At 39.8% G+C, this 24158-nt stretch overlaps 2 protein-coding genes across 12 annotated transcripts in view; one reads left to right on the plus strand and one right to left on the minus strand.

The window, feature by feature from the left end:
- Positions 1–700: 700 nt before the first annotated feature.
- PEX13 (peroxisomal biogenesis factor 13) lies at positions 701–9308 on the minus strand. Of its 6 annotated transcripts, XR_012041763.1 has the most exons (7): positions 9169–9308; positions 6341–7038; positions 5762–5887; positions 4887–5234; positions 2280–2589; positions 1730–1824; positions 701–1365 (listed from the first exon to the last, which is right to left on the minus strand). XR_012041763.1 is itself a non-coding variant. In XM_072857510.1 (5 exons), exons 1-5 carry the CDS (start codon positions 9240–9242, stop codon positions 2573–2575), a joined length of 1017 nt encoding a protein of 338 aa, XP_072713611.1. In that variant the 5' UTR covers positions 9243–9308; the 3' UTR covers positions 1846–2572. The 6 variants fall into 6 exon arrangements, 2 of the variants coding, with proteins under 2 accessions (XP_072713611.1, XP_072713610.1); XR_012041764.1 differs by lacking the exons at positions 701–1365; positions 1730–1824 and having other exon boundaries at positions 2280–2365; positions 2545–2589; XM_072857510.1 differs by lacking the exons at positions 701–1365; positions 1730–1824 and having other exon boundaries at positions 1846–2589; positions 5133–5234.
- An 80-nt stretch (positions 9309–9388) lies between these two features.
- Positions 9389–24158, plus strand: part of PUS10 (pseudouridine synthase 10) — a 35805-nt gene continuing 21035 nt past the window's right edge. For 2 of the 6 annotated variants that reach the window (XR_012041761.1, XM_072857503.1), the window contains exons 1-5: positions 9389–9490; positions 11524–11660; positions 13252–13518; positions 15170–15256; positions 21816–21850. Coding sequence is in view for 5 of the 6 variants with exons in the window: in XM_072857503.1 (XP_072713604.1) it covers positions 11535–11660; positions 13252–13518; positions 15170–15256; positions 21816–21850 (515 nt within the window). In the remaining variant the exon portion in view is untranslated. The other 4 variants (XM_072857504.1, XM_072857505.1, XM_072857506.1 and 1 more) reach the window with 4 other exon arrangements.

A 24158-nucleotide genomic window follows, 5' to 3' on the forward strand; every position in this document is an offset into this window, starting at 1 on the left:
ACTGTTACATCACGCGCGTGGCGTCACGCCTCGCCCTCAAGGCCACAAATGGCGTCATGCCAACCTCTCCCTAGCTCAGTGCGACGTGACACCGACCCTTCCCCTCTGCTGCCTGCACCCACATCCAGCCCAGCTCAGGCTTTTTGAGCAGTACCCCAGCACTCCGCAGCAGTAACTCTGATGCCCTTTTTTCAGTTAAAAATCCACGATTACGTTCCCACATGCGAAGATGGTAACATGAAGGAAAAACCTGGGCAGCCCTAGCACGTAAAGTTCTTATCACCTGTCAAAATGCATCAGATAGGAGAATTAGCCTCACAATATGAGCACAGCAAATTAATTAAGCAAGAATTTGTGTCATCCCTGCAGACCCCCTTTTCCTGTATGCAACATACAATAATCCTCCCCAGTCCCATTCTTTCTGCCTCTGGCTAAACCCCACAGTATCATGCTAGGGAACTTCTGTTCCTCCTTGGTATGTTGGCAGGAATCGCCGAGAGAATCACAGCCACACGGATATGAACCGTTTTCTTCCAAAAACCCCACCCTTAAACCTTGGAGTAATACAATGAGGACGCAGAATGCAAAAAAGGCACAGGAAAGTTCAGAAAAAGGACTGCACCGATCTAGAAAAGTATATGAAATTTGAATTCTTTAAACAGTATGAAAACTTCCTTCGGGTTTCGGTTAAAGTAGAAAACACTCCTGATTTCATACCGTCCCACAGCAATCCAGAGAATAAACTAATGCTGCAATATTGCTATATTATTATGACATTAAGTGATAACAGTATGGATGCAAGCTTGATGGTATGTCAGAGAACTGGCAACACAGTTTGTGAATTAACCTGTGCTGTTAGGCAGAAGTCCAGTCCCTCCCTTTTTATTGTTTTTAAATAAGAAAAAAATACCAATACCAGTATTTGAGGGAAAAAAAGATCAGTATCTCAAATTTTACTCACTTGATAAGTCTAGAGACTATGCTTGTTCAGTTACCAATCATTCAAAGCTAGTGGAACTAGCTTTTTGCATTTAAAGCATTTTCACTTCTAAAACCAAAAAATTGTAAAGATAGCCTTTGACAGCATAAATAATCCATGTCATTTGCTCGAGCCTTACAGTTTTGTGACTACTGTGAAATTTAGGGAACTTTAGTATCTCAAAGTAGCATTAAAAACTGTAGATAAAGATCCAGGGGTGCCTCGCATTGACATCACGCCCTTGTTACTAGTTAAACCGGTTATACCAGTACCTTTCTTTCAAGGAGAGATTATCCAGCGGCTTAAAGGCTGTGTTCAGTATGCCTACAGAATCCAGAAGACGGATTTATCATCCCAAACCTGCTTCAAATCAGTCTGCAGAAGAACTGGTCCCAGGACACCAGGGTATAAAAAAACAAAACAAAACAAAACCCAGTGTATTACTAGCTGTAGACACACGCAATTACTACCTGTCTTTACAGGTCAAAACCGTTGGCCAATCCCAACACATGGCCACACCTGCATGGATAAAAAAACTGGAAGGAGCTACTGAAAAACATATGCTTTCGTGTTATCTCTGTTTTGTAAAATAAGTGCAGCTCTGCTACTGTTGTAGACAAGAGTGTTTCTGCAACGGCTATGGCACATGAAGAAAATCACTGTGTTGGTTTCTGAGTTTGTACCTCTTCCGGAAAATTTTCATTGCAAACAGATCAGATTTATAAGAAACTGTATTTTCTTTGTATTTACCTCACTAGCAAATTTCACCAAGATCACCAAATAAGTCAAAACAATCTTACTAGCTCAGATGCAGTCTAGTTCCGCAGAAGGAAGAGTTTTTGAACCTGTGCAAAAGAAGCAGACAATTTTATTAAGTTCTACTAGACAAAGAGAAGATTTTAAATTTATTATTCAGTAACCTGAACAAAGCTTTGAATGTGTGCCTGTTCACGTACGGCTAGCACCCAGAGAACCAGTCAAAACTGGCACCTGTCATTAGTTCAGATAGTATTCAAGCATAAAATTCAAGTATACTGAACAGTATCAGTAAGATTAAAGTAAGATTAAACTAAAGCCTTACATAAACAAACATCACAGGTCTGTTACAGACTTCTAGGTCTGCTACAGGTATGTAAGTAGTTCCAAAGAATAACATAAAGGTAACTTAGTATGTACAGATCTTAAAATAAGAGTCAATTGCCTAATGCATAAGTTTAGCAATATTTCAACAGCATCTCTTTTCTGATCTCCTCTTCTACATACTCCTGTTGCAGCCACACCTGCTTTTTAGTCTTCTCACCTTTCTAAAGTTGTGCCAGTCTTGAGCAGCCTGTCAACCAGCCTCCCTTTTTCAATCAGCATTCATTTACATGTTTTTTCTGTAGCCTGACATATGGGCAGAAACATAGACAATGAAATTGTAGGACTCACATTTTTTCCTGATGCTAGTTTGTGCATTTAAAAAAAAAAAAATCAAAATCTTAAAGCACAGTATATATTTTACTTCAGTGAATTTTAATACCTCTCTACAATCAGTACAATTAATTGTGAGTTAAATAACTTACTTCATTTCCTCAGAGCCTTCTTTTCCCATTAAAGTAATCGCAAGACTGAAAGGATGAAAATTCTTGTCAAGATTTAGCAGATACAGTTATGACAGCGATCGATAGACTAAGTACAATTACTATAAAGACAAGTCAGTTCAGTTATTAATAACCTATCTTCCTACTGAAAGAATTGTTTTTAAAATAGTATGACCTGAAAGTGAAATTAAACTCATCATTCTGAAAATTAGGAAGATTTAAAGATTCCAACAAACATCATGGTACCGTCTTCCCAACTTGTTCTGAGCAGGAAAACAGAAGTCTACTTGAATGGATACTCTACAAAAAGTTTGGGGTTTATTTATTGATTTATTTAAAAGACCCTTACTCTGCTTGAAATCTGTCACTGCCACAAGAGAGGCTGACAGTCCGTTAATTAAATCTCACAACAGTAAATTAATTCCCTCCATGAATACACACTGCAAGCAGAACTGTACACTTCATACCCCCCCCCCTTTTTTTCCTCGGTATATTTTATATTTCAGGATTGTTTGCTATTTTTATTTCAACAACAGATGTCACTTCCAAATATAGATAATTGTCTTCAATGCCCTGGTACACAGGGAAATGTCTCAAGAACATGTTCTGTTTTAAACCTAGTAAACCTAGTTTCAAGTTTCTCATTTGCCCTTTAAATACTCTTTCCTTTTCCTCTGCACTTGAAGATCTAACAATCTAGTAAAAATGATTCTTTGCCACATCTCCCAATACCTGAGCACAACCACTTAAATTGTTGCTCTAATTGCCAACAACAGGCATTCAGAGATTACTTTAAAATCCAAGGTTCCAGCATAATACCCGTCTTTTCAGCCACTCTACCTCAATAAAACTGTGCTCACTTCAATTTTTCTTGTCAGAGTTTTGTTGTGGTGAACAGAATTCTAAGAACTCAAGGCCAGCAAATGCAATTAAAGTATAAATACTGAAAGCTTTGCTAACACATAATGGGTGTTGAAGATCTCTGTAGAAGCAGTCAAACTGAAACTACTGGATCAATTAAGCAAAGGCACACGCCCTACTTTTACTAATACTTTTGAGTACCTTTAAAATAAAAAAGAAAAGCTATTTTAATGATTAAGACAAGCTTTAGTTATTTTATCCATTGCTCTAACCTTCAGAAGCTCAACATGTTATACATATATACTACACGGAAAAAAGTTTTAATTATCTTTGCTTCATTAAAAAAAACCCAAAACAGTATTTCAATACAGAATTCTCAAACACCAATATGAAGAAAATACCAAATACTCTGAACAGTCTTAATGTTTTTATGGCTTTTGATACACCAGAGCCCTCAAATTTTATGGGCAGATGCAAAAATTACCACCTGAAAGGCAGCATAAAGAGCTAACTCCAAGACCTCAGCTAACCGAGACAATTAAGCAAGAAATGTTACTTTTTCTTTGCCACTTGAGTAACGTTAAACTTCCCCCAACCCAATGCTTTCCTACTGCACTAAAAGGCAGGATAGATATTTTGACATTCATATAAAAACAATAAAGAACAGAAATAAGTTGCAAGGCAGATGGTAGTTGATAGACTATTGATGGGCAGTTAACAGGCTACAACACAAAATGGCTAGGAGCAATGCAGTTAGTTTACCACAGAAGGGAATAATGATTAATAAGTGCGCTGGAAAGTGCCTGACTGCAGGATACCCTTTATTCTAATGTTCTTTTAATAAACAAAAGAGAACTGGTTAGAACTACTGCTGAAGCCTCACTGCTCTTCCTTTGTAGAGTGTATTTCTCCCCCCTTTTTCACGAGTCCCTTTTTTATAAGAGCTACGGTCTTTATGCCAGAAGCCCTACTTCTTACGAAAAGCAAGCAACTTAGAACTTCCAACGATTCAACTATGTCACCTAAATCTCTTGCAATTCTGCCTCCTTTCAGGGGGAAACAATGCACTATTATTATTTTATGGTCCTCAGTGTCCAGTTTGGGAGGACATCTTACAGAAATCTTATCTTCCCTTTGCACACCTATTGAAGAGGCCTCTTGTCAAGCCAACATTCCAATGAAGACTGGATGTTAATCTCCAGATTTCACCAACAGTTTGTCTCCTTAACAAGAATAGGCCAGCAGTCCCTATTTTTTTTTCCTTGCTTTGTTATAGATGCCTCAACTCTCCTCGTCTCAAGATCTTAAGAGTTGCTGCCAGGTGGCTGGGTACAGCCTTAGGTGACTCAAAAATAAATACTACAAATTTGAGCAATCATTTCTCCATCCCTCCACCAGTCAGTAGCAGCAATAACTGGTACAGACCCATCAGTGTTCCACTACAATACAGATTTTCAACAAACCTTAAGTTTTATCAATAAAGCACAGTTCAGTTGCTTTGTTGATGAAAGTGCGTTACAGTTCCTGTTTCTCTCCACTAACCACAGTGGAGTCAGACGCAACAGGAACTTTATTACTTCCAGCAAAAACAGAATCAAAAGCAGCTTCCTGCTCCTCTAAAGTCACAGCAGCAGCGGATCCTCTAACTGATGTGCTGGTAAAGGCTGGCCGTTGCTCTGTAATCCTTTCCAGGTCCACTGTTTTCCTACCTCTTCTTTTGCCCAGGATTTTGATGTAATTAGCTGGTACAAGTCCTGTTGTTTGGCCATCATAACTAGCCAAAAGCCAACCACGGATCTTGGGCTGTTGTTCTGAAGAAGAAAACACAAACGCATTAAGTTACAAAATAATGCAAAATATATTGCAGTTGAGGCACAAATACACCAGAAGGTAGATGACAGAACAACTCATCACGCAGAGGAACTAACTCTGTGATAAAAGGCAAATACAAACTACTTCACAAGATAAATTACTAGGATCTGTACTGGTGAGGTGAGCTGAAAAGTACTGTGAAGTGCAAGTTATTTTGGAATCGATGACATCACCATACTGCAAATGCCTAGGGATCTTCACAGTGTGAGGAAAAGGTAACCGCCAAGGGTAACCACAAAGCACTCCCTGAGTAAGCTTAGGCTGTGTCATATCTTAGGGAAATTGAACAAAACTACTCAATAAGTTTTATTACAATGCAAGTAATAACTTATGGAAAAAAAAATCAGTGTGGATGAAAAGTTTGGTCAAACAAGGTGGGGTTTTCTTTTTGTTTTCATTTTCAGACTCTAACAATATGACTTACTTCACATGTGATTAGAAAATAAATACAAAACTAGAAGTTTACCTTTGGGTGCTAATTTTAGCATGTCACCAGCACGGAAAGAAATTTCTTCTTCTGAGAGAGCACTGAAATCATATTCTGCTCTTCCAACTACATGATCATCTTCTCCACTTGCCCAGTTACTAGATACTGTTTCCAAAAAGAAATTAAAAGTTGATCTGCTTTGAATTATAAAGTTTGGGTTTGTTTTTTTTTTTCTAAAGGAAAATGAAGAAAACACTTTAACTTCCTTGCTAACACTTTTCCAATAGAGAACTGACAGGAGTAACAAACCAAGCATGATTTGAGTCAATCCAACCAATACTTTTCCCCCTGCCTCAACTGCCACATCTAGTAGAAAGGAAACAGAAATAGAAAGGAACCATGATTCCGGAATCACACAAAGCTTACCATGAAACTGCATCCTAACTCAACAACAGGCTACTTAAATAGGCTGTTACTTGTATCACATGCCTAAAATTCAGTATTGTACCCCAGTATCTATTAACTTCTATTACTGTAGTATAAGATTAATCACTACACATGTAATAACAAATGGAACAATATATGCTGCACTTCTGTCGCGCTGCAGATCATCTTTACCTGTTTCTTCGTCACTGTATGTAGAAAGCAGTTTCCAGATTAGATAGGGACCTCCCATTATGACAGCAAAGAACAAGAAAATGGGCCAGGATTTTGCAGAGTTAGCCGCCTTGTCTTCCAGGCCAACACGAGCTACTGTCCCCTCACTTTCAGCCCACAAATCCTCATTCTCAGAGCTCTTCCGCAGACCTAGTAATCGTTGTAGACGCTGGTAGAGGTATCTTATAGTTCTCACTAAAGCAAAAGCTGAAAACACCTTTGTGAAGTGTACTTTGAGGCGGGAGAAGTGATTGGCTACATCCAACACAGCTCTGAAACTGTTGTACACAGCTGAAAAGGTAGCATCCATCATCATGCTGACTGAGGCAAACGCATGCACAATACTTTCAATGGACTGAAATGCACCTCTGCTGCTCTCTTCAGCCTGCTGAACAAACCTGCTGGGAGGAATATCATCTGTACGAAAGCGGTTATAACCCAAACCGCCATATCCGTAACTGTAAGGACTATAGCTTCCATAAAAAGAGGTTCCATGTGAACCATAGCCTGGAGAAAAAGAACTACTATATGCTGGCCTGAAAGCGCTCAGACTACTGCTTCCCGTTTGCTGTGATGGTCTTGGCAAAATAGGTGGAGGTATTCGCGCAACTGTGGGTTGTCCAGGCCTGGTCAGCAGCTTGTCACCCAAGTCAGCAGACCTAAACAAATTCAGACAAGCAAGATCAATACTCCAAAGAACTTTATATTTTCATTTCCCCAGAGTTCTTAGTTAACTATATAAATATGACAGTGCGTTTCAGTAGTGCTAGCATAGGGAACCTGGTAGACAAACACTTACTACGTTGCACAACGTTTGTGGGAAGTAAAAATTCTAGTCAGGAAACACAGGTCTTTTGGGGAAAAAAAACCATAATGAGATATCCAGTGTAAATGTGGAACTGCAGCATATCTGAAACGTACACATGGAAAAACTTTTGGTCTATTTATTGTAGTGACTAAGAAAGCATGAAATGCTACATCTAGATCCATCAAATCTGATGCTATAACACCTAGGTCATTTTTCTGCACACAAAAGCCTCTTATATGCACTACCAAGAATATTTATGGACTTTGCAATCTGAAAGCTTTATCTCCAATACTTGTTCTCAGCTCTTCTATACAATGAGCCAATGATACAGCTCCTTTGAGTCCGCCTTTAGAGAAAAGGGTGATGTGACCTAATTGAGAATCCAAGCAATTATACAACAACATATGCAAGGGCGTTGGGTCTCCCAGTTTCCCCCTCTACCCAAACTATCTTATTACCTTTATGTAGCATGTCAAGGGATTGAATCTATTACTGTTAACTGTTGGCAGAAAGAGGTATTATAAGTCAATTTTTTGTTTTTAATTTAGTAAACTTTTATTCCTTTGTATGCCCATAAGTTTAAGTCATTTTATCTATGCCCTTTGTAATAAGACTCTGCAAGTACTACGCTGGTATTTGAATTCTGTCAAGCAGCTGTCCAACTTTTGCTGTTTCATTAAAAAGTTAATAACATATTACCATCCTAAAAGTCAAACATTTTGGTCTTTTCCCATGTTTACTGCCTCATCCCATGACTTCCCACTTCTGTAGTCCATTAAATTCACAGAAAAAAATAGAAGAAGAAAAGTCAAGTTTCAATTGCCACAGAGCTGCTTCTTTCTGCACTGCTGTCAATGTGAAGCATGCTTACTATACTGTTTCTGTGTAAGATAGGGAACAACTTCCTCTCAGCAAAACTTAGAGGTTTCCAAAGTAAATAATAATATTTGTATCTTTACACTGTTTGTTTTTTCCATCATAGACTTTAACTCTCTTAGCAGTTAAAAACAGAAGCAAAAATAAGTTGTTATCACAGAAAACAGAGGTACTGTAACTTATTAAGTCACACTACACCCCCCTCCCCAATAGTCAACTTAGGACACCTCACTTTAAAGCTGCTTGAAGCAATTTACAACGAGCTAGATAACCCCACAAAGAAAAATTAACATCAAATTTCTTGCTCAGCAAGCTTCAGCTTGCAGTGAAAGCAGGAAAGTTTCTGTTGAATGTTTAGACTGGAGCTAACCTATTGCCCAGTTTCAGCTCACTTTAATTGCAATCGCTAACACCAAACAAAAAACAAGACTGATCTTCAACTGCCAAGCTTCCTTTCATTTCTGATAAAAAGGAAGGAGTTTACATTTTGTGTACAACATCCTTCTCCGTAAGCAGGCTGGATTTTCTGGAAAAACTCAGATTCTGGGGTGAATGCACCGGTGACGGACACACGCATCTTTTCCAATTCCTGGGGACACTACCACACTGCTTCTCCACTCCTACAGAGGCACACACGCTTACACAACCATATAATCCCCAGGAACCGACACCCGCACTTTATCCACTCGTGGCAACACGTACAGCTTTACCTTCACCACATGAAAGATGCAGCTGTCTACAGACACAAATAGGGTTTCAGACCACTACTTTTCAGGAGCCTCTCACTCCCTCTCTCCACTGAGAAGGGGAATCCTCCAGAGAGCCCTCCCTGCCTGGCACACAACCCCTCAACATAGCAGGGCAAACGACCTCAAACCACCCCAAGCCACCCCCCTGGGCCACCCAAACCGACAACCCCCCTCAAGCTCTGCTCAGCCACTAGCTCGCGGAGGCACTGCCCGGCTGGGCCCGACCTTTGAGCTCGCCTCAAGGGAGAAGGCCAGGGCGGGAGGCCCGAGGGGGGGGAGGCGCAGCCGCCCTGAGGGGGACGAACACCCAACCCCGCCACAGGCAGGGAACACCCGGGGCCAGCGCACGCACTCACTGGAAGGCCGGCGCCACCGTGCCCGCCAGCCGCCGGTTCTCCCAGGGCTTGGGAGGCGGCGGCTGCGACGCCATCTCCGCCTGGCTGCGGGCCCCACTCTGCCCCCGGCCCGGCCCGGCCCGGCCCGCCGCGCTCCTCAGCCCGCCCACCGGCAGACGCGACGCGGGAGCGCCGAGCTATTCACCAGCGGGCGTTCGGGCAGGGCTTCCCGCCGCGCCGCCCCATCGATGCGCTCTGCCTCGCCGCTGCACAAGCCTGTGCCGGCTCCGCTGGCCGGCCGGGAGCGGGGCGAGGCCCCGCGTGGAGCGAGGGGCGCTGGGAGGTGATCGCTTCTCCCGGGGGAGCGGGGCGGAGCGGGCGGGGGGCGGCAGCCCGGGGCCTGTCTGCGGCGGCTCCGGCCTCCTGGGGGAGGGCGGCCCTGTGCTGAGCGGTCCCCGTTCCCCCTGCCCCGGTTACAGCCCGCGCGAGGCGCCTCAGTGTGGGGGAGCTGTAACGGTTCTAACGGTCGGGGCGCGCGCTCGTGTGTGAGGGTTATGGGACTCCCTCCCCTCCCCGAGAGCTGAGGGGTCGGGCGGGGAGCGGGGGTGCCGAGCTCCCCCTGCGCGGCTGGGCCGGTAAGGGCTGGCCTCGTCGCGGTCGCGACCCGCCTGTTGTCGCGGGGGCTGCGGGGCGGCTTGTGCTTCGTCGTGCAGCGGCCGTGGGAAACGCCTTACGTCCCGGGTGTCGGCGGGGGAAGCGGCTCCGTGGAGAGCGGTGCCTGCCGTCCCGGCCGGGCTTCGGGCGTTCAGCGCCTGCGTTAAATCCGCCCGAGGAAGCGGAAGATTTCTTAAGGAGCTTCTCAGGGGTTTTTGTCTTGAATCTCTTGGTTCGGGCGATGGTAGCGTGAAACGTTGTGGCAATATTTAAGTCTCATGATGCTGAACCGAGCTAACCGTTACCTCAAAGTATGTTTGTTGGTTTTTTTCTTTTTAAAAGCAGGTTCGAAGTTTTCTGGATAGTCCTTGGTTTTTACAGTTTACCATAAAGAATCCAAATCCAGGAGAAACTAAATTAATTGAATTAATAACTTTTGCCACTCTTTGAAGGTTTTCCATGGCTGAGATATTTCTGTGCAAGGTACTCCTGAGTAGGATAGGGCATTTGAGGTGTTACAGATTGTGGCTGGCATGGGGAACACCAATATATCCTGCCTTTACACCATCTCTTGCAATACAAAAACTAGGGAGATATCAAATGTTGCTTACAGGAGCTAAGGCCAAAACAAAATCGGGCGGTTCATCTGTCAGTAGGTGTTGTGGAATTCCTTGCCAAAGGATGTAGAGGCAAAAGACTTTCAAAGAGACACTGGAGAAGGATTGGAGGAAAGATCTTTTGAGGTTTACCAACAGGCAAACCACACTAGGTCAAAGGAATCCCCCAAACCAGAAGTAACTGGAGGCAGATAGCACTTGGCAACAGTATATGCCCTGCACACACATATTTTCCTGTGGCATCTGTTTATCCCCACTTTGGGTGACAGTAGACTAATTGAACCTTTGGTCTGAACAACTGTGGTTATTCTTATGTGCCTTCTAAAGTTTCCTAGATATCCAGTAAGGGTGAGCACCTCACTGGGAATCTCTCTTTTTCCATATTTTTCAAAAAACACCAAGAGTTCTATCCCATTATTAAATTTTGGCCAAAGAAATTAGTCTGCTCTAAAGTTCTGGGCAGAGAGTGACAGGAAACCAAATTAGCCGTACTCTTTTAGGGAAAAAAGCATTATGAGGTCTCTCACAAAAACGGTAGTCCTATATTTGAGATGGGAAATAAGAAATCTCAAAAAATTGAAGGGGCTAATGGATGGAAAAGACTTCCTTTGCCTTTAGGGCTCTGTATGACAAAAGGGGGTGGCATCTGGGTTTTGGTTGTTTGCGGTTTTGTTTTTCCTGTGATTTTAACAGATTGATCCTTTAGCTGCTACAATTTCAGAAGGAATTTCCATTTTACGTTTGGCTTAATGTGTCTTAGGTCCACCCACCATCTCCATTCAGTAAAGAATAACATGTTACATAATGCACTTTATCAAAGATAAAACTCTGGGCAAAAGCTCAGCATACCTTTGTCAGAACTCTTGAGTTCGGATTTTTCTAGGAAGTACGTAAGATTTTCCCCGAGTCGGTCGTCTTTTTGGGTTGGTCTTCCAATTCTGTTGTGCCTTTGATTTAAGACAAACACGTATCCTGAACTTTCTCCAGAGGACAAAAAAAAAATCCAGTGATTCTAAATATGGTGCAGTTAAGTGAGTCCTTTTATTGTTGAATTGCTGAATTGTGTTTATTCTAGGCTTTTTTTCTTTTCTTTTTTTAATTTTAGAATTATCCAGCATGTCTTCCCTAACAGAAAAGGACAGACCAATTGTTGAGCTGTTACTGAACACTGGCACTTGCCCACGATGCATTTTGAGGTTCTGCTGCGTGGCATCACAGACGCTTTATAGACGTCCATACAAGGTTTGTTCTTTGTATTCCTAATTAGAATGTGTGAACTTATGAATGCAGTGTTCTTTGCACTACCTTGGAGGAGAAGGTGGTTGTATGCTTGGGCTCTTTGCCTGAGAGGAAAACGCTTTGCAAGATGAGTTATGAAAAATGACTGCTGCTACACTGTGCAATTTTGAGAAATTACAAGAATCATAGAATATAACAGTTGTTGTGGGTTAAATGTTAAGTTTGACTGTGAAAGTTGCTATGTATTCCCTGAAAGCACCAGAAAACAGGGCATGTTAACTTCTGCACAGCATGGCTCTCACTTTTGAGGCAGAGTGGCTATGACTGTTCCCTCTGTTCTTTTTCCTTTAATGTAATAAGTAGTAAAGGGGCTGTGGGCAGTGCAGCTGATGCAGAGGAGGAACCATCTACGCTCCCAACTTTGTTGCCTCGTACTTCCTTTTTCTTTCAGTAGAATTGGTAGGGGGATGTAACTGAAGAATTGCGGAGCACAGGTTGAGGTTAAATCTTCCTTTTTCAGTCAGTCAAACACAGTGTTACTAGGCATCCTTTTTAGCTGACCTTAGTGCTGAAATTCAGTGTTCTTCAAATTTTTCTTAGCTGTGCACCATCATTCTTGCCTTTGTTCTTGTATTTGATACTACTCTACTTGGTTTTGGCTATTTGCTCCTCCTCCATATTGGTTCTTTGAGACCTCTCTCATTGTGTAGGCCAAATAAACATCTCCATTTACCTGGTCTAATCCCTTGTCTTTATGCTTACATCTTCTGGTGTCTGTCTTGATTCACCTTTGTTCAAGTTTAGACTCTCCAGAATTCATTTTTAACATCTTTCTTCCTTATTTTTTTCCATTTTCTATCAATCATTTGAGAATTGTTCATTCTGTATGCCATTTTTTGTTCTTTTGCATCTCTACCTAATTTTTGTCTGAGTTGCAACATCACAGTAACTGCCGTCTTTGTTACTGAAGACCTTTTAATAAATCTTTCTTTCTGAATTTATGTCTTGCCTCTATCTCTCATCTTTCCTGAAATTCAGAGACATGCAGGTAATTCTTCTCTCTCCTCACCAGCACATCCTTTAATTTTTGTTGGCTTCTCGCTTTATATGAAGTTCTTCCTCTATGTATTTAATTTCACCCTCACCTGTGTCTGCTCTCATTTTCTTCTCATACTATACCAGCCAACTCTCTTCCTAGTCATCTGGGCTAATGGAGTTAGAGGAATTAAATTCTAACATAATCTAAATTACAAAAAGGCAATAAACGTCTATTTTCATTGAATAGCGATGGGGCCAAAGATAAAATGCATTTCTGCAAGTCAGGTCGTAAAATGTTTTCACTCTTCTTGAATGATAAAGAAGTCTGTTCAGCAAAATTCAATTTTTCTGGATAACGTTTTGAGAGAAATACAGCTTGGAGCTTTTTAATTGTGTAGATGTCTTTTGGTATAAATTCCAAGTTATTAATTATGTGCACTAAGGCTAAACTGGAATGGTTAGTACTATCTTTTAGAATTGTGTTTGTAAGTGCTTGTTACAGCATTGGAGAAAAGAGGAAAAAACAACAACAGTATGATTCCTCTGTTTGCGTTAGGATTTGATGAAGGATGTGAAAGAATTTCTGAAAAACAATCAAGAAAAAGAAGATAGGGTTTGTTGTGACATAATTGATCCACCTTGTAAGAGAATCAGACTTGAACACACAGAAGAAGGGCCTGATGATCTGAACCACAATGGAGCGCTCCAGCAGATTCCTTTGGTTAACGATGAAACTACTGCAATGGAGAACTCGGCTGTGAAGGTTTGCAATGTGTGCTTGGGAATTCTTCAGGAGTTCTGCGAGGTTGACTTTGTTAAAAAGGTAAATAACCAGTTCTTAACCTTTATGTGTACTTTTATTGGAGCTTGTGTATGTTGGGGCTTACAGTATAGAGCTGGTGATTAAAAACACCATGCAGTTAAACAATTGAGAGAGAGATACTGGAAAACAAACCAAAACATTTACCTCTTTTGAATATTTGAAATGTAGATGGCGCCATTCAGCTACGTACTGCTCATTGACAGTGTTTGTGTACCTCCTGTGCAGCTGGGAAATAAAATTTGTTGGTGTGACCATATTTTACCCAGCCCTTGTCATAATGCAACTTTTTTAAAAAAATAGCAGTGCAGGTGCAATGGAATGACTGCTAGGAGCACATTTTCCTCAGAAAAGGACTAACAGATAATGTGGTTACAGGAATTTAGGAGATAACCTGAGGTTCAGCTGCTTAGATTAGAAGGAAAACCTCACTGTAAATGGTGACCTCTCTTCACTTTTCTTAAGTGAAGGGAAAATAAGGAGGTATAAACTGCTGCGCTTTTCAGCTTAACTACATGTTCCTAGTATAGCATGAGTCTGTCTTTACAATGTACTACTACTTAGAAAGCCACAGAGGAAGAAAATGTGTTGGTGATCAGCAGATTGTAGATAATGGAGAAAACATGAGTTAGGAGAGAATATGGGCATAATGAGCGTTGCAAACATCATCTCTGAGCAATAAAATTGCTTATGTGACAAACTGAAATATCAGTGAGAAAAATCACACTTGCATTTGGGATGTTTAACAAAGTTTTAATAGAAAAGAATTTGGTTTAATAGCATGAATATACCTAAAAATGAGACTAAACAGAAAGCATAGTATATAGTTTCTGTTGTTGCAGTGCATGATGTTTCTCTTTTGTTTCCACTGGCAGAGTATATATATTTTTACAGAATCCACTTCTAAGACTTGTTTCAGAGTTACTCTCTTGAGTAGCAATGGAAAATCTGACAGCGTTTGTTAAGGCACCACAAAACCTGATTATTTTATAAGGGAATTTACTTATCTGAGATGTTGATTTCACCTTGAAAGCTCAGAATTTGTCTTTAACATTCACTGAAATCACTGACATTTTGGACGACTTCTCTATGTGTAGGGTCATCTAGCCATCAGCTCTCACTAGCCTACTTTAAAGTGTTTGATATGTGTTTGGGTTCTTACTTTATTTCCAGTGACAAACATGATTTTTTACGATGAAGAGTGATTACGAATTAATACTGTGGATACTTGTTTGTTCTTGTCTTATCCCAGGATCTTAAACATTTTTATTGTCATAGAATTGTATCACTGCTGTGAAGAAAGACATTCTGAGTTAGCTGTTCTAGCTTTTGGTCGCTGTGGTGTAATTCGTTGCACTAAGATTTTGGTATACAACTGGTCTTAGCCTTAAAATAGTGAGTTTGGTTGTTTCATAGCAATCAGAATACAGTTTATTAGTAACTTTAAAAAAAAAAAAAAAAAAAAAACAAACAGAACAAAAAAAGCTTATATTTCAATAAGTTGTTAGGGATTACTCTGGTTTGTATGTTCGGCATCTATCTGAATGTGTATTAACATGGATTTACAGTGATTACACTAGAATAAAGAATATCCTGAAAGATTATCAACTTAGTTCCATTGCTGTGGCTTAATATTAAAATCCTTCTCTTTCAGGTGTGCCAAAAGGTTAATTCCGCTGACTACCAGTTCACTAGTTTTGTATTTTCTGTGTCACTACCCCCACAGCTGTCTGTTAGGGAGGTAAGTGTTTACAGATATTTCTTCATAACTTAAGTGCATATTAAAGAAAGTAACTGTGGAATGTACAAGCTGGAGGTGGTTTGATTTTTAATTGCTATTGTTTAAAAAAAAAAACAACCAAAGACACATGCTAGAAGCAAAGTCTGCTCTCCCCTTCCTTGTTGGTGAGTATTATTTTGATTAATAAAGTGTCTGAGTCACTTCGGTTTTCAGTTAGCCCAGGAGTTACTTTATATCTGAAAATCTAAAAGGAGTTTCTTTAAACCCTCGGTGTATTGTTCCCTTTGGTACAGATGCCAGCTCTGCTTTGTGGATCTTCTTGGAGAAGTGCACAGCTGGTGCCTTTCCTGAAATAAATGATAACTGGTAGTGCAGAATACAAATGAAGGAATTTGAAGATGAACTTTTTAACTGTTCAGCATTTTAAATGATGTAAAAATACACATTTTAATAGTCACCTGTCTTGGGCATTGTTGAAAGTCTAGATTTGTAAAACTACAGTTTACAGCAGTTGTAAAACTACTGATTTTGATGGCAATTTTAATCAAACTTAAATTGTTTACATTTCAGTCATTTAATTACAGAAGATAATGATAACATGCAGAGGTGTATAGTGTATAACCCTGGTAATTTTTTTTTTTTTTAATTGAGGGAGAATGCTAAACATAGTATAGGTTGATCAATAAAACGCCAACTTTTGCGTAGTTGTGAGATGTTTTACAGTGTTCCCCTGCTTTCTGATAAAAAATGATGCAAAAATACTATTCTAAAGGGCAACATGTAAATCTTTATGATAGATGCCTGCTGTGGTAAGATGTAGTAGAAGCTTCAGCGAATGTGGCAGAAGGAAGTGTAGGTCGTCTTGGATTTATATATCGACCTGTGGTGAGGTCTGTTCTCATCCCACATAGTTTGATCGTTAAATAATCTACTACGCTTTTGTACTGTTGATTTGTACTGTTAGTTCTGGCACCTTGGGCAAATGCCAGTGTAATAGCTGCGTTGTGCTAACATATATTCTACTTCTAAGTCTTCTTGAACGTAAGATTCTCTACTTCCCATCTGCAATTAAGCATAGTTGGTGTGTTTGCTTCAGCTGCCACTGTGTCTGGTAAAATAATCCCAGAACAAATTGCTTTGTGCTCTCTGAATGGATGAACTCTCCTTACTCCCATTTGATTTTATGGACATACAAAAAATGAGATATGTCAAAAAAACACTTTCAGGCTAGGGGGGTATATGGATGCATGTGTGTGTGCACGTGATGCTCTGTAAAACTCCAAATGTAAGTCAAACTTACTCTGACTTTATGCCCGGTGTAAGCTTAGGGGTTTAAAAAAAGAGGAGCCTTAATATTTTTTGAGTACTATTGATCAGGTCTTTTCCGTTTCCAGTCTACTTTTGCTAGTCATTACCGAGACCTCCCTTACTCTATTCATTATAGCCTCAATGAGCGAAAACAAAGTGACGCACAGAATCGTTTGGCTGGAGTCGCAACTGTAATGCCCATGTTATCAAGTTCTTAATGCATTTCCATTATGCATCTTTAGCTTGACAGCTATAGTTTATCTAGCTTAAAAATAACTTCTTTTTTTTTTTCTGCCCATAGCATAGCTATATAACGATGGAGGTGAGGAAAGAAAAAATTGATGTTACTGTTCTTCCTCACCCTCCTTGTGGGTCTTTGCCAGAATGCCTCGGTAGAGGGTGTTATTGCATTGCAGTTCTAGCTCAGTGATGTTCTCGTGCTAATCTGAACAAGCAGGACAAGTGTTTCTGTCTGCTTTTGAGGTAGCCTTGGCTGTAAATGGAAGAAAAAAATAATAGTTTGTTTCAGAGAGTTCCTCTTGCTGATTGAAATATTGATGATACACTGAGACTGTGTGGACTGGGAAAACTGACTTGGCAAATGCAGTTGGTAGAAACCCAGATTTATTACTTTATAGTAACTTTGTCTTCTAAGTGCAATCAATTATTAGTTTGATAAAAGGGATGAGATGTAATTTTTAACCTGTCCATCTGCTTCATTCAAAGTATCTTGTCCTTATGTTCAAGCAAACAAACAATACCACAGTGGTACAACCAAGGGAGTAAAAGTTGTGGTATGGAACCAGAAATGAATAGGTGGAGTGAGATGAGTGAGTAAGAAGCTCCAAAACCGGATCTGTTCTCTTTGGAAACAGTTTTGGTTCATCTGCAAGCAGGTCTGCATTAGGAAGTTCCTGCTGTCCCTTCTATTCCATCGCTTCAGTCTTGCCAAATGCTAAACCAGCTGTTTGTGTAGCTGTGCTCTAACTGAAGGGGTGAAAATGGGTGATGGTGGAGAAGGAAGCTCTTTAAAATCATGGGGGTTTATTTACCACCTATCCGTTTATCACTTCAAAACATAACTGGTAAAAAACAGTTCCTGTTTTACAGTTCCAGAAAAGCAGCAAGTAATATGTCAAAATATGTCAAAATATGTAATATGTCAAGTAATATGTCAAAATACCTCAAATATCTCAAAATGCTTTGTGTTGAAAATAGGTCTTTTGTTACAATCTGCTTTTAATTCTTTCAACTGCACTGTACAAGAACATACGTAATTTTATCATAAAAGGACACCCCAAAGACAGCCTCCCTCCCATTGACCTTTTGTATGACACACAGATTGTCTCTGACTTCTTTTTAACAAAAAATCAGAAACTGCCTTTTAATATTACCTTCAAGTAATTTAATTATGACAGTTGTCATCCTGCCAAGTCTAAAATGTATGATAGGAGCTGAAGAAGAGTGGGACATAAAATTTACATTTGCATAGTATTTGTATCTGTAATGCAAGGAAGCTATCACCTCTTTCCACAAGTAGGATATTTGATTAAAATAAATCATAAATACAGGAGTCCCAAGTTTATGTCAGACAACTATATTAGAATATGAAGTGAGTCATGCCCTTCAAAAGGGTGACTGTTAGCTATGTCTGTAGTCTCAGTTGTGATCCATCATCCTGGTACTTCCTACAAGGACATTGATGCAAATAGCATCTGTAGTCATTACTCCCCATAGGACTGTGTATACCTCATCATGGAATTCCCCATCTCGAAGCTCTTTTCTAATACAGTGAAAAAATGCTGTGGCTGGGATTGCACATGGTATTTCAACTGTTGCCACTGTGATCCCTCAGATAGCATTAGAATAATATCCTGCAGCTTGTAATCAATATAGTGCCTGAGCTAGTGGATTTCAGAAATATATTTGCTGTTAAGCATTGCCCTGCAGGCTTGAGCTCTGTAATGAGCATTCTTCATTTTCAAACCACTTCACAAACATAAAGTAATTATGAAGTAGAGGGATCTGGTCCCCTGCTTCACATACAGCTGGGAGAGAGCAGAGCAGGGGAATGAAGGCATAGGAGTAGAGAGGTTTGGCTGGCTTGGTGGTTGAATGTGATTTGGAATTTGGGATCTTTTGGCTTCTGTGCTCACAGTACCCTAATCTATTGTTTCCTCTTAATTGAAGGGGAAAAGTAATTTCTTTAATTCTCTTTCAGTTTTGAAGTCAAGAGAGAGGAGATGAAATTTGACCTGTGGTCTCATTTTAGCATAGCTACTTATATGCAGAAGTTTTCTCTATTTTGTAATTATACCCCCATAAAACAGGGGAAAGGAGTGAGATTAGCCACCTGACTGACTACCAAACCTATGTGTGCTTTAAAACAAGGCACATGAGATTTTTTTTGAATTGGCATTTGTAAAACACAGATTTCTAGACCTGGTTCTATTGTTGTCGTAGTCTCTAGTTCAGAATTATGTTCAAGGCATTTCAATTGGAAACTATTTTTATTTATGATTTTATCTAGGTTATTATGCAAACAAGATTACAATATACTTCATGGTGTTTTGTGAAGCAGTCTTACTCATACTGTCTACATATGCCAGATAATGAATCACAGTGAACTTCAGTAAACAGTATTCCATCCATAGAACGTATTTATTTGGTTCAGTAGTGTGCTGTTTTGTGTATCATGTATCTAACAAAGTTTGTGTTCTCTCTCCGCCATCCCTCTTTCCCCTTAATATTTCTAGTACTGTTTTTAGGATTCCCTCATTCTTTTAGATGTACCAAAGGAAGGATAATAGACTTTTTTTTGATTGAGTTCCTCTGTCAGCATGCAAGAGAGATCTATGATGTGGTTACTTCTGATATCAATGAAAAGATGATGTGATCCTGGCTCTGCTCCTTTAAGTTTGATACATGTTTTCATACCTCTTCATTAGAATTATTTCCTTGACAATAGACAGTAATTCTTTCGACAGGGTTTGGGGGGAAGTTATTCTCGAAGCACCATATATGAAGAATAAAAGACAGGGAAGGGATTTAAAATTCTGAAGAATTTAAGTCAGTGATGTTCACTGCTTTTGAGATACCAGCTCTTTTGGACATTGCATATGTATATACGGTTGTATGACAAGCATATGGAGTCACCTTTCTCTGACACTTTACTAGTAGTCTGCAGTCCACAGATTGAAAACTACTAATTTTGATGTTTTTTAATTGTAGTTCTTTCAAGCCAAACAACTTGGGTTTTGGAATTAATCTTCAGTGAGGATGGTGAGACTAGGTGTCCAGGCTGTGTATTGACAGTACGGGTTCTATAATTTAAGTGGCATCCTGCCAGTCTTAATGTATTTTGTTGTTGTTGTTAGAGAAGAACTGAGAATGTTATTGTCATTGTTGTTTTGTTTTAGGAAGTTTTGAGGGGAGTTTTTCTCTTCTTATTAATTGCTTTTGTACTGATAAGCATTCTGTTGAAATGGAAACATTGTACGGGTCTTCTGAATATCTGTGTCCAACATCACTTTTTTTTTTTTTCCACTTAATTAAAGACCTAATAGAAAGGCCATTTGAGGTCAAAGTTAAAATTCTGGTTAACTGTAATACACTTCAGTTTAGTAAGGTATGTTTTCATTGTGGTACAGAGAATAGCAGTCACTCTTGGCCCACGCAGAGGCAAAATTTAAAGCCTAAAGCGCTGAACAATTACTACACTGAAGTAAGAGATCATTTTGTGGAATCAATATGCCAGTACAAAGAGAAGTGAGTGAGACTGCAAAGAGATGCACTTCTAAAACGTTTGGCTCCCCAGAGCAGAGTTTGGGAAAGATGTGCTTTTGGAAGCTTTTGGCATAAGCAGTGTTGTTCGGAAGGCATCAATTTCTTGGTAATTTTTAAAATTTTGTTCAAGTCTGTTAGTGTTGCCCTGATTTGATGGCTGTTGCTCCTTTGTGGTTACTTTTGTATTTTTCTATTGTCCTTTCATACCAGTGGTAATTTTAATTCTGCTTTTGACCTTTTTTAATAACCATCGTTAATTCTTATACTGCTGAGTTCCATTTGTTGTCTGGGACACCTAAGTGATGGTTCATGGTCTTCTTTCCTGGGCAGTGTTGCATCTAAGGGGCCTGCTACATTATGTTTCTTTACATATATAAGGCTGCTAGAGGAGAGGAGTAGAGTTTGAGGAAGAATTTACAATGCCCAGACTGAGGACAATCAAGCATTAGAGCAGGTTGGCCAGAGAAGTGGTGCAGTCTCCATTATTGGATATTTTCAAGAACTCATTGGATAGAGCACTGAGCTACCTTGTCTGATTTCATAGCCGATCCTGCTATAAGCACAAGGTTGGATAGAGACCTCCTGAGGTCCCTGAATTATCCTATGGTCACATATGTAAGGCAAATATTACTTCTTGGAACCTCCGCTCAAAGAAGTGTATCAGGAGCTGCAGAAGATGGTATTCACAGAGAATCTGCACAAAGCAACAGAGGGGCAGTTGGGAAATGAAAAAGGGGAATTCAAGGTTGAACCTGCCCATGATTCTCAGATCACATCTTCCAGCCATTCCTCCATATGCTGTGTGATAAATAATTGTTAGTGAACTTGAGCGTTTGTACTAAAAGCTTCCTCTGATTTCTAGAGTTATTCCTTCTGTTCCTCAGCTTTGTCATATTCAGGCTATGTCTCCTAAACTAAGTGGTGTGCTTTAAATAAGGAGGCAATCCTCAGGGAAAGGGTTTGTGATTACCATAAGACCAAGTATGTCTTTTATTTCATGGTTTTTTATAACGGATGATAACCGAATTTGAATATTTTTTTTTAATTTATATGTCAAATCATTTTGATATACCATCCATTTAGACACTTTTTTTTTCATTTCTCTGTACAGTAGATAACTCCTAGTTGCACTTGACTCAGGCTGTCAGAGTCTTTTTCTAGTTACAGTGTTAATAGCATGTTTCAAAGTGTGTTTAATGCAGCCTGATCTTTTTTTTAAAGCCAGATAGGATTTGAGGTGAATTGCAAAGTGATGTCTTACAAATAAAAACAAGCACCAATTCTATCTTTCCACTTCTAAAGCAAAAGCTAAATTAAAATCCTAATACTTCTTTTTTGTCCTGAGTTTTTAAAACATTTTTCCTTCTGCTAACAGTCTCTCAAACTGTTGGGAGTTTTGAGCCTTAATTTCACTTGCCTTTTTTTTTTTTCTCTCTTCTTCCTGGGCATGGCTGGTGACCTATAGCGTGCTGCTTGGCTGCTGGTAAAACAGGAAATGAGGTGAGTAATTTCTTTTGGCAACCCTCGTACCACTTCTATTAGAGAGTTCTCCAGATTTAGAGAAAGGAGAGGTACTCTTACTATAACTTTTTTCCAGCATAGCAGAAATGAGAAACCACTTAATGCAGTGGACCTGCTGAGACATGTATGTTAAGAGAAAATTTTAACCAAACAATTAATGCTATATTTTTGAGGTCAAGACAGTTGCTTTCATGTAAAGGTTACAGTTGTGGAATATGTAGACTCATTTCCTATGTCCTTGGCCAAGATTTTAACTTACTTTGTACCTTCAAAACTAATCATAAGGAAATTCATAACTGGGATGTGCTGTCATTTTATTTGTTTGGTTTTTTTAATTTTTTCATGTCCATAGCTGTTGCTGTATGTCTGCCAGGAACTGTTTTATATAGACACCATTTGTCTATATAAATGTTGAGCAGGCAAGAAATTGATGTTATAGTCTTGTTATGATACTGTTGTCCATTTACTTGATGCTTATGGAGGATAAGATGGCAGCTGGTTTGGTGTTTTGTTTGGTTTTTTTTTTCACCTGGTTTGACCTTAATTGGGATTTGTTATCTCTTTTGCCTCATAGTGTGATTATAGCTAGGACGTGGAATTTCTACTTGGAGTGCAGGCTGTCTGTCCAACTATACAGCTTTGAGTTAGCTTAATGGTCCTGAGAGGTGCCATGATGCCATTTGTGAGCCAGAATCTTCTCATACACGGAAGACATAATGGAATACAGACCTCTTCAGGTTTAGCTTACGTTAATAGTGACTGAAAATTGTTGGTCAGATAATGGTGAAAAGTCAGTATGTAGCAAGAAAGATAATAGTGCAGTGGGTGCAAGTTAGTTTTGACTCTTCTTTTTTATACCTCATTGTTTTGAAATCAATTTAAACACTTGATTCTTTGCTCCAGGACACTCCCATTCCTGGCCAACTTAGAACGTATTGGAGCTGTTTTGAACAGATAAATTGTCTTTGTGGGCAAGAGGAAAGAAATCCACTTGACTCCAAGTTAGTTGAGGATACTGAACTAGTCTTTGGTGGAAGCCATCTTGGCTGGAAGTACCATTTCAAGATAATCATAGAAAGCTAGACTAAAAGGTGGTGAATGACTTCCTACTTTGAGACTAATTTAAAAGCAATTGTTTCATTAAATTGCTTGAGAGAGGATGAGACCCCGTAGGGCAAATATTGCCCACATAGCCTACCATTGGTGCCATTGTATAGGAGGACATGTGCTTTGCTCTGTAAGTTCCCAAACGAGTGGTTTGAAATCATATGCTGGTATCCTTACAGGCGTCTGCTCCTTTTAATTTCTCTCTCCGTAGGCAAAGACACAGGAGTCAAGGCCTGGTCTTGTACCTACAGAGGTAGTTGAGCATGTCCCAGCAAGGTCAACTGAGGTTGTCATCTGGTCTTTTCCTTTTAGGAATTTGTGCCCACTGGAGTTCATGCCCTCCTTTAATGAAGGACTAGGTCACCCTTTTAACAATAAAAATAAGTCTAATGATTTGTTTTTTTTTTTAAACAAAGGATTTTTGTGCATATCTCTTTCTCAGCTTTTCTCCAGGTAGCCTCCGGAAAGACTTTTGCAATTTTTGATCTACCATGAAGCTATGGCATGTTTCCTCAGTGCATGTTCTTTTACACAGAAAAAAAAGAATCTATTTTTAAATGTTAGTGAAAAAACCACTGACAAATAGAAACAGGGCAAAAAAATATATTATTTAGGCTGGAAGCTGGACAGGAGGCTCCTTAGCAGTAGCACAGGTGCTGCCCTGCAGGATCCAGATACTCAGTTTACTTAAGCTGAACTAGATGTTGATTTACTATCAGAAGGATCTTGCCTCCATCTGCATGTACCTTCTATCTTTCTTCTCTTGACATAAGTGCTTATGTCACCACCCGGAGAGCTGATCATCTCACTGATCTGGCTGAAAAACAAAACTTTTTTTGGTGGATTAGGGTTTGCTTTAAATGGGATCAATGGACTGGTATTACTTGCCATGCTGTGTAGTGTCAGCATGCAAGTGCTGGCAGGAATGCATGGCCAGAGGCAGGGAGAGGGCAACATAGTCCTAAATGGGCTTGAGCTGACTGTAGCTCAAGTAGCTACACCTTCAGCTACTCCCTGCCCAGACTCTTATGTGTTTATTGGGAAGCATCTTGCCTGGAAGCCTGGTCTGGCCTTAATGTTTCCTCAACACTTTGTTAATTCAATACAAAGATTCAGCGCCATTATAGGAGGTCTTGGAACAGCCTTTCATTCTTTCATGCCACGGTCTGTATACTTAGTA

The sequence above is a fragment of the Ciconia boyciana genome, chromosome 3, assembly GCF_034638445.1.
Source record: "Ciconia boyciana chromosome 3, ASM3463844v1, whole genome shotgun sequence".
In the NCBI taxonomy this organism is placed as follows: domain Eukaryota; kingdom Metazoa; phylum Chordata; class Aves; order Ciconiiformes; family Ciconiidae; genus Ciconia; species Ciconia boyciana.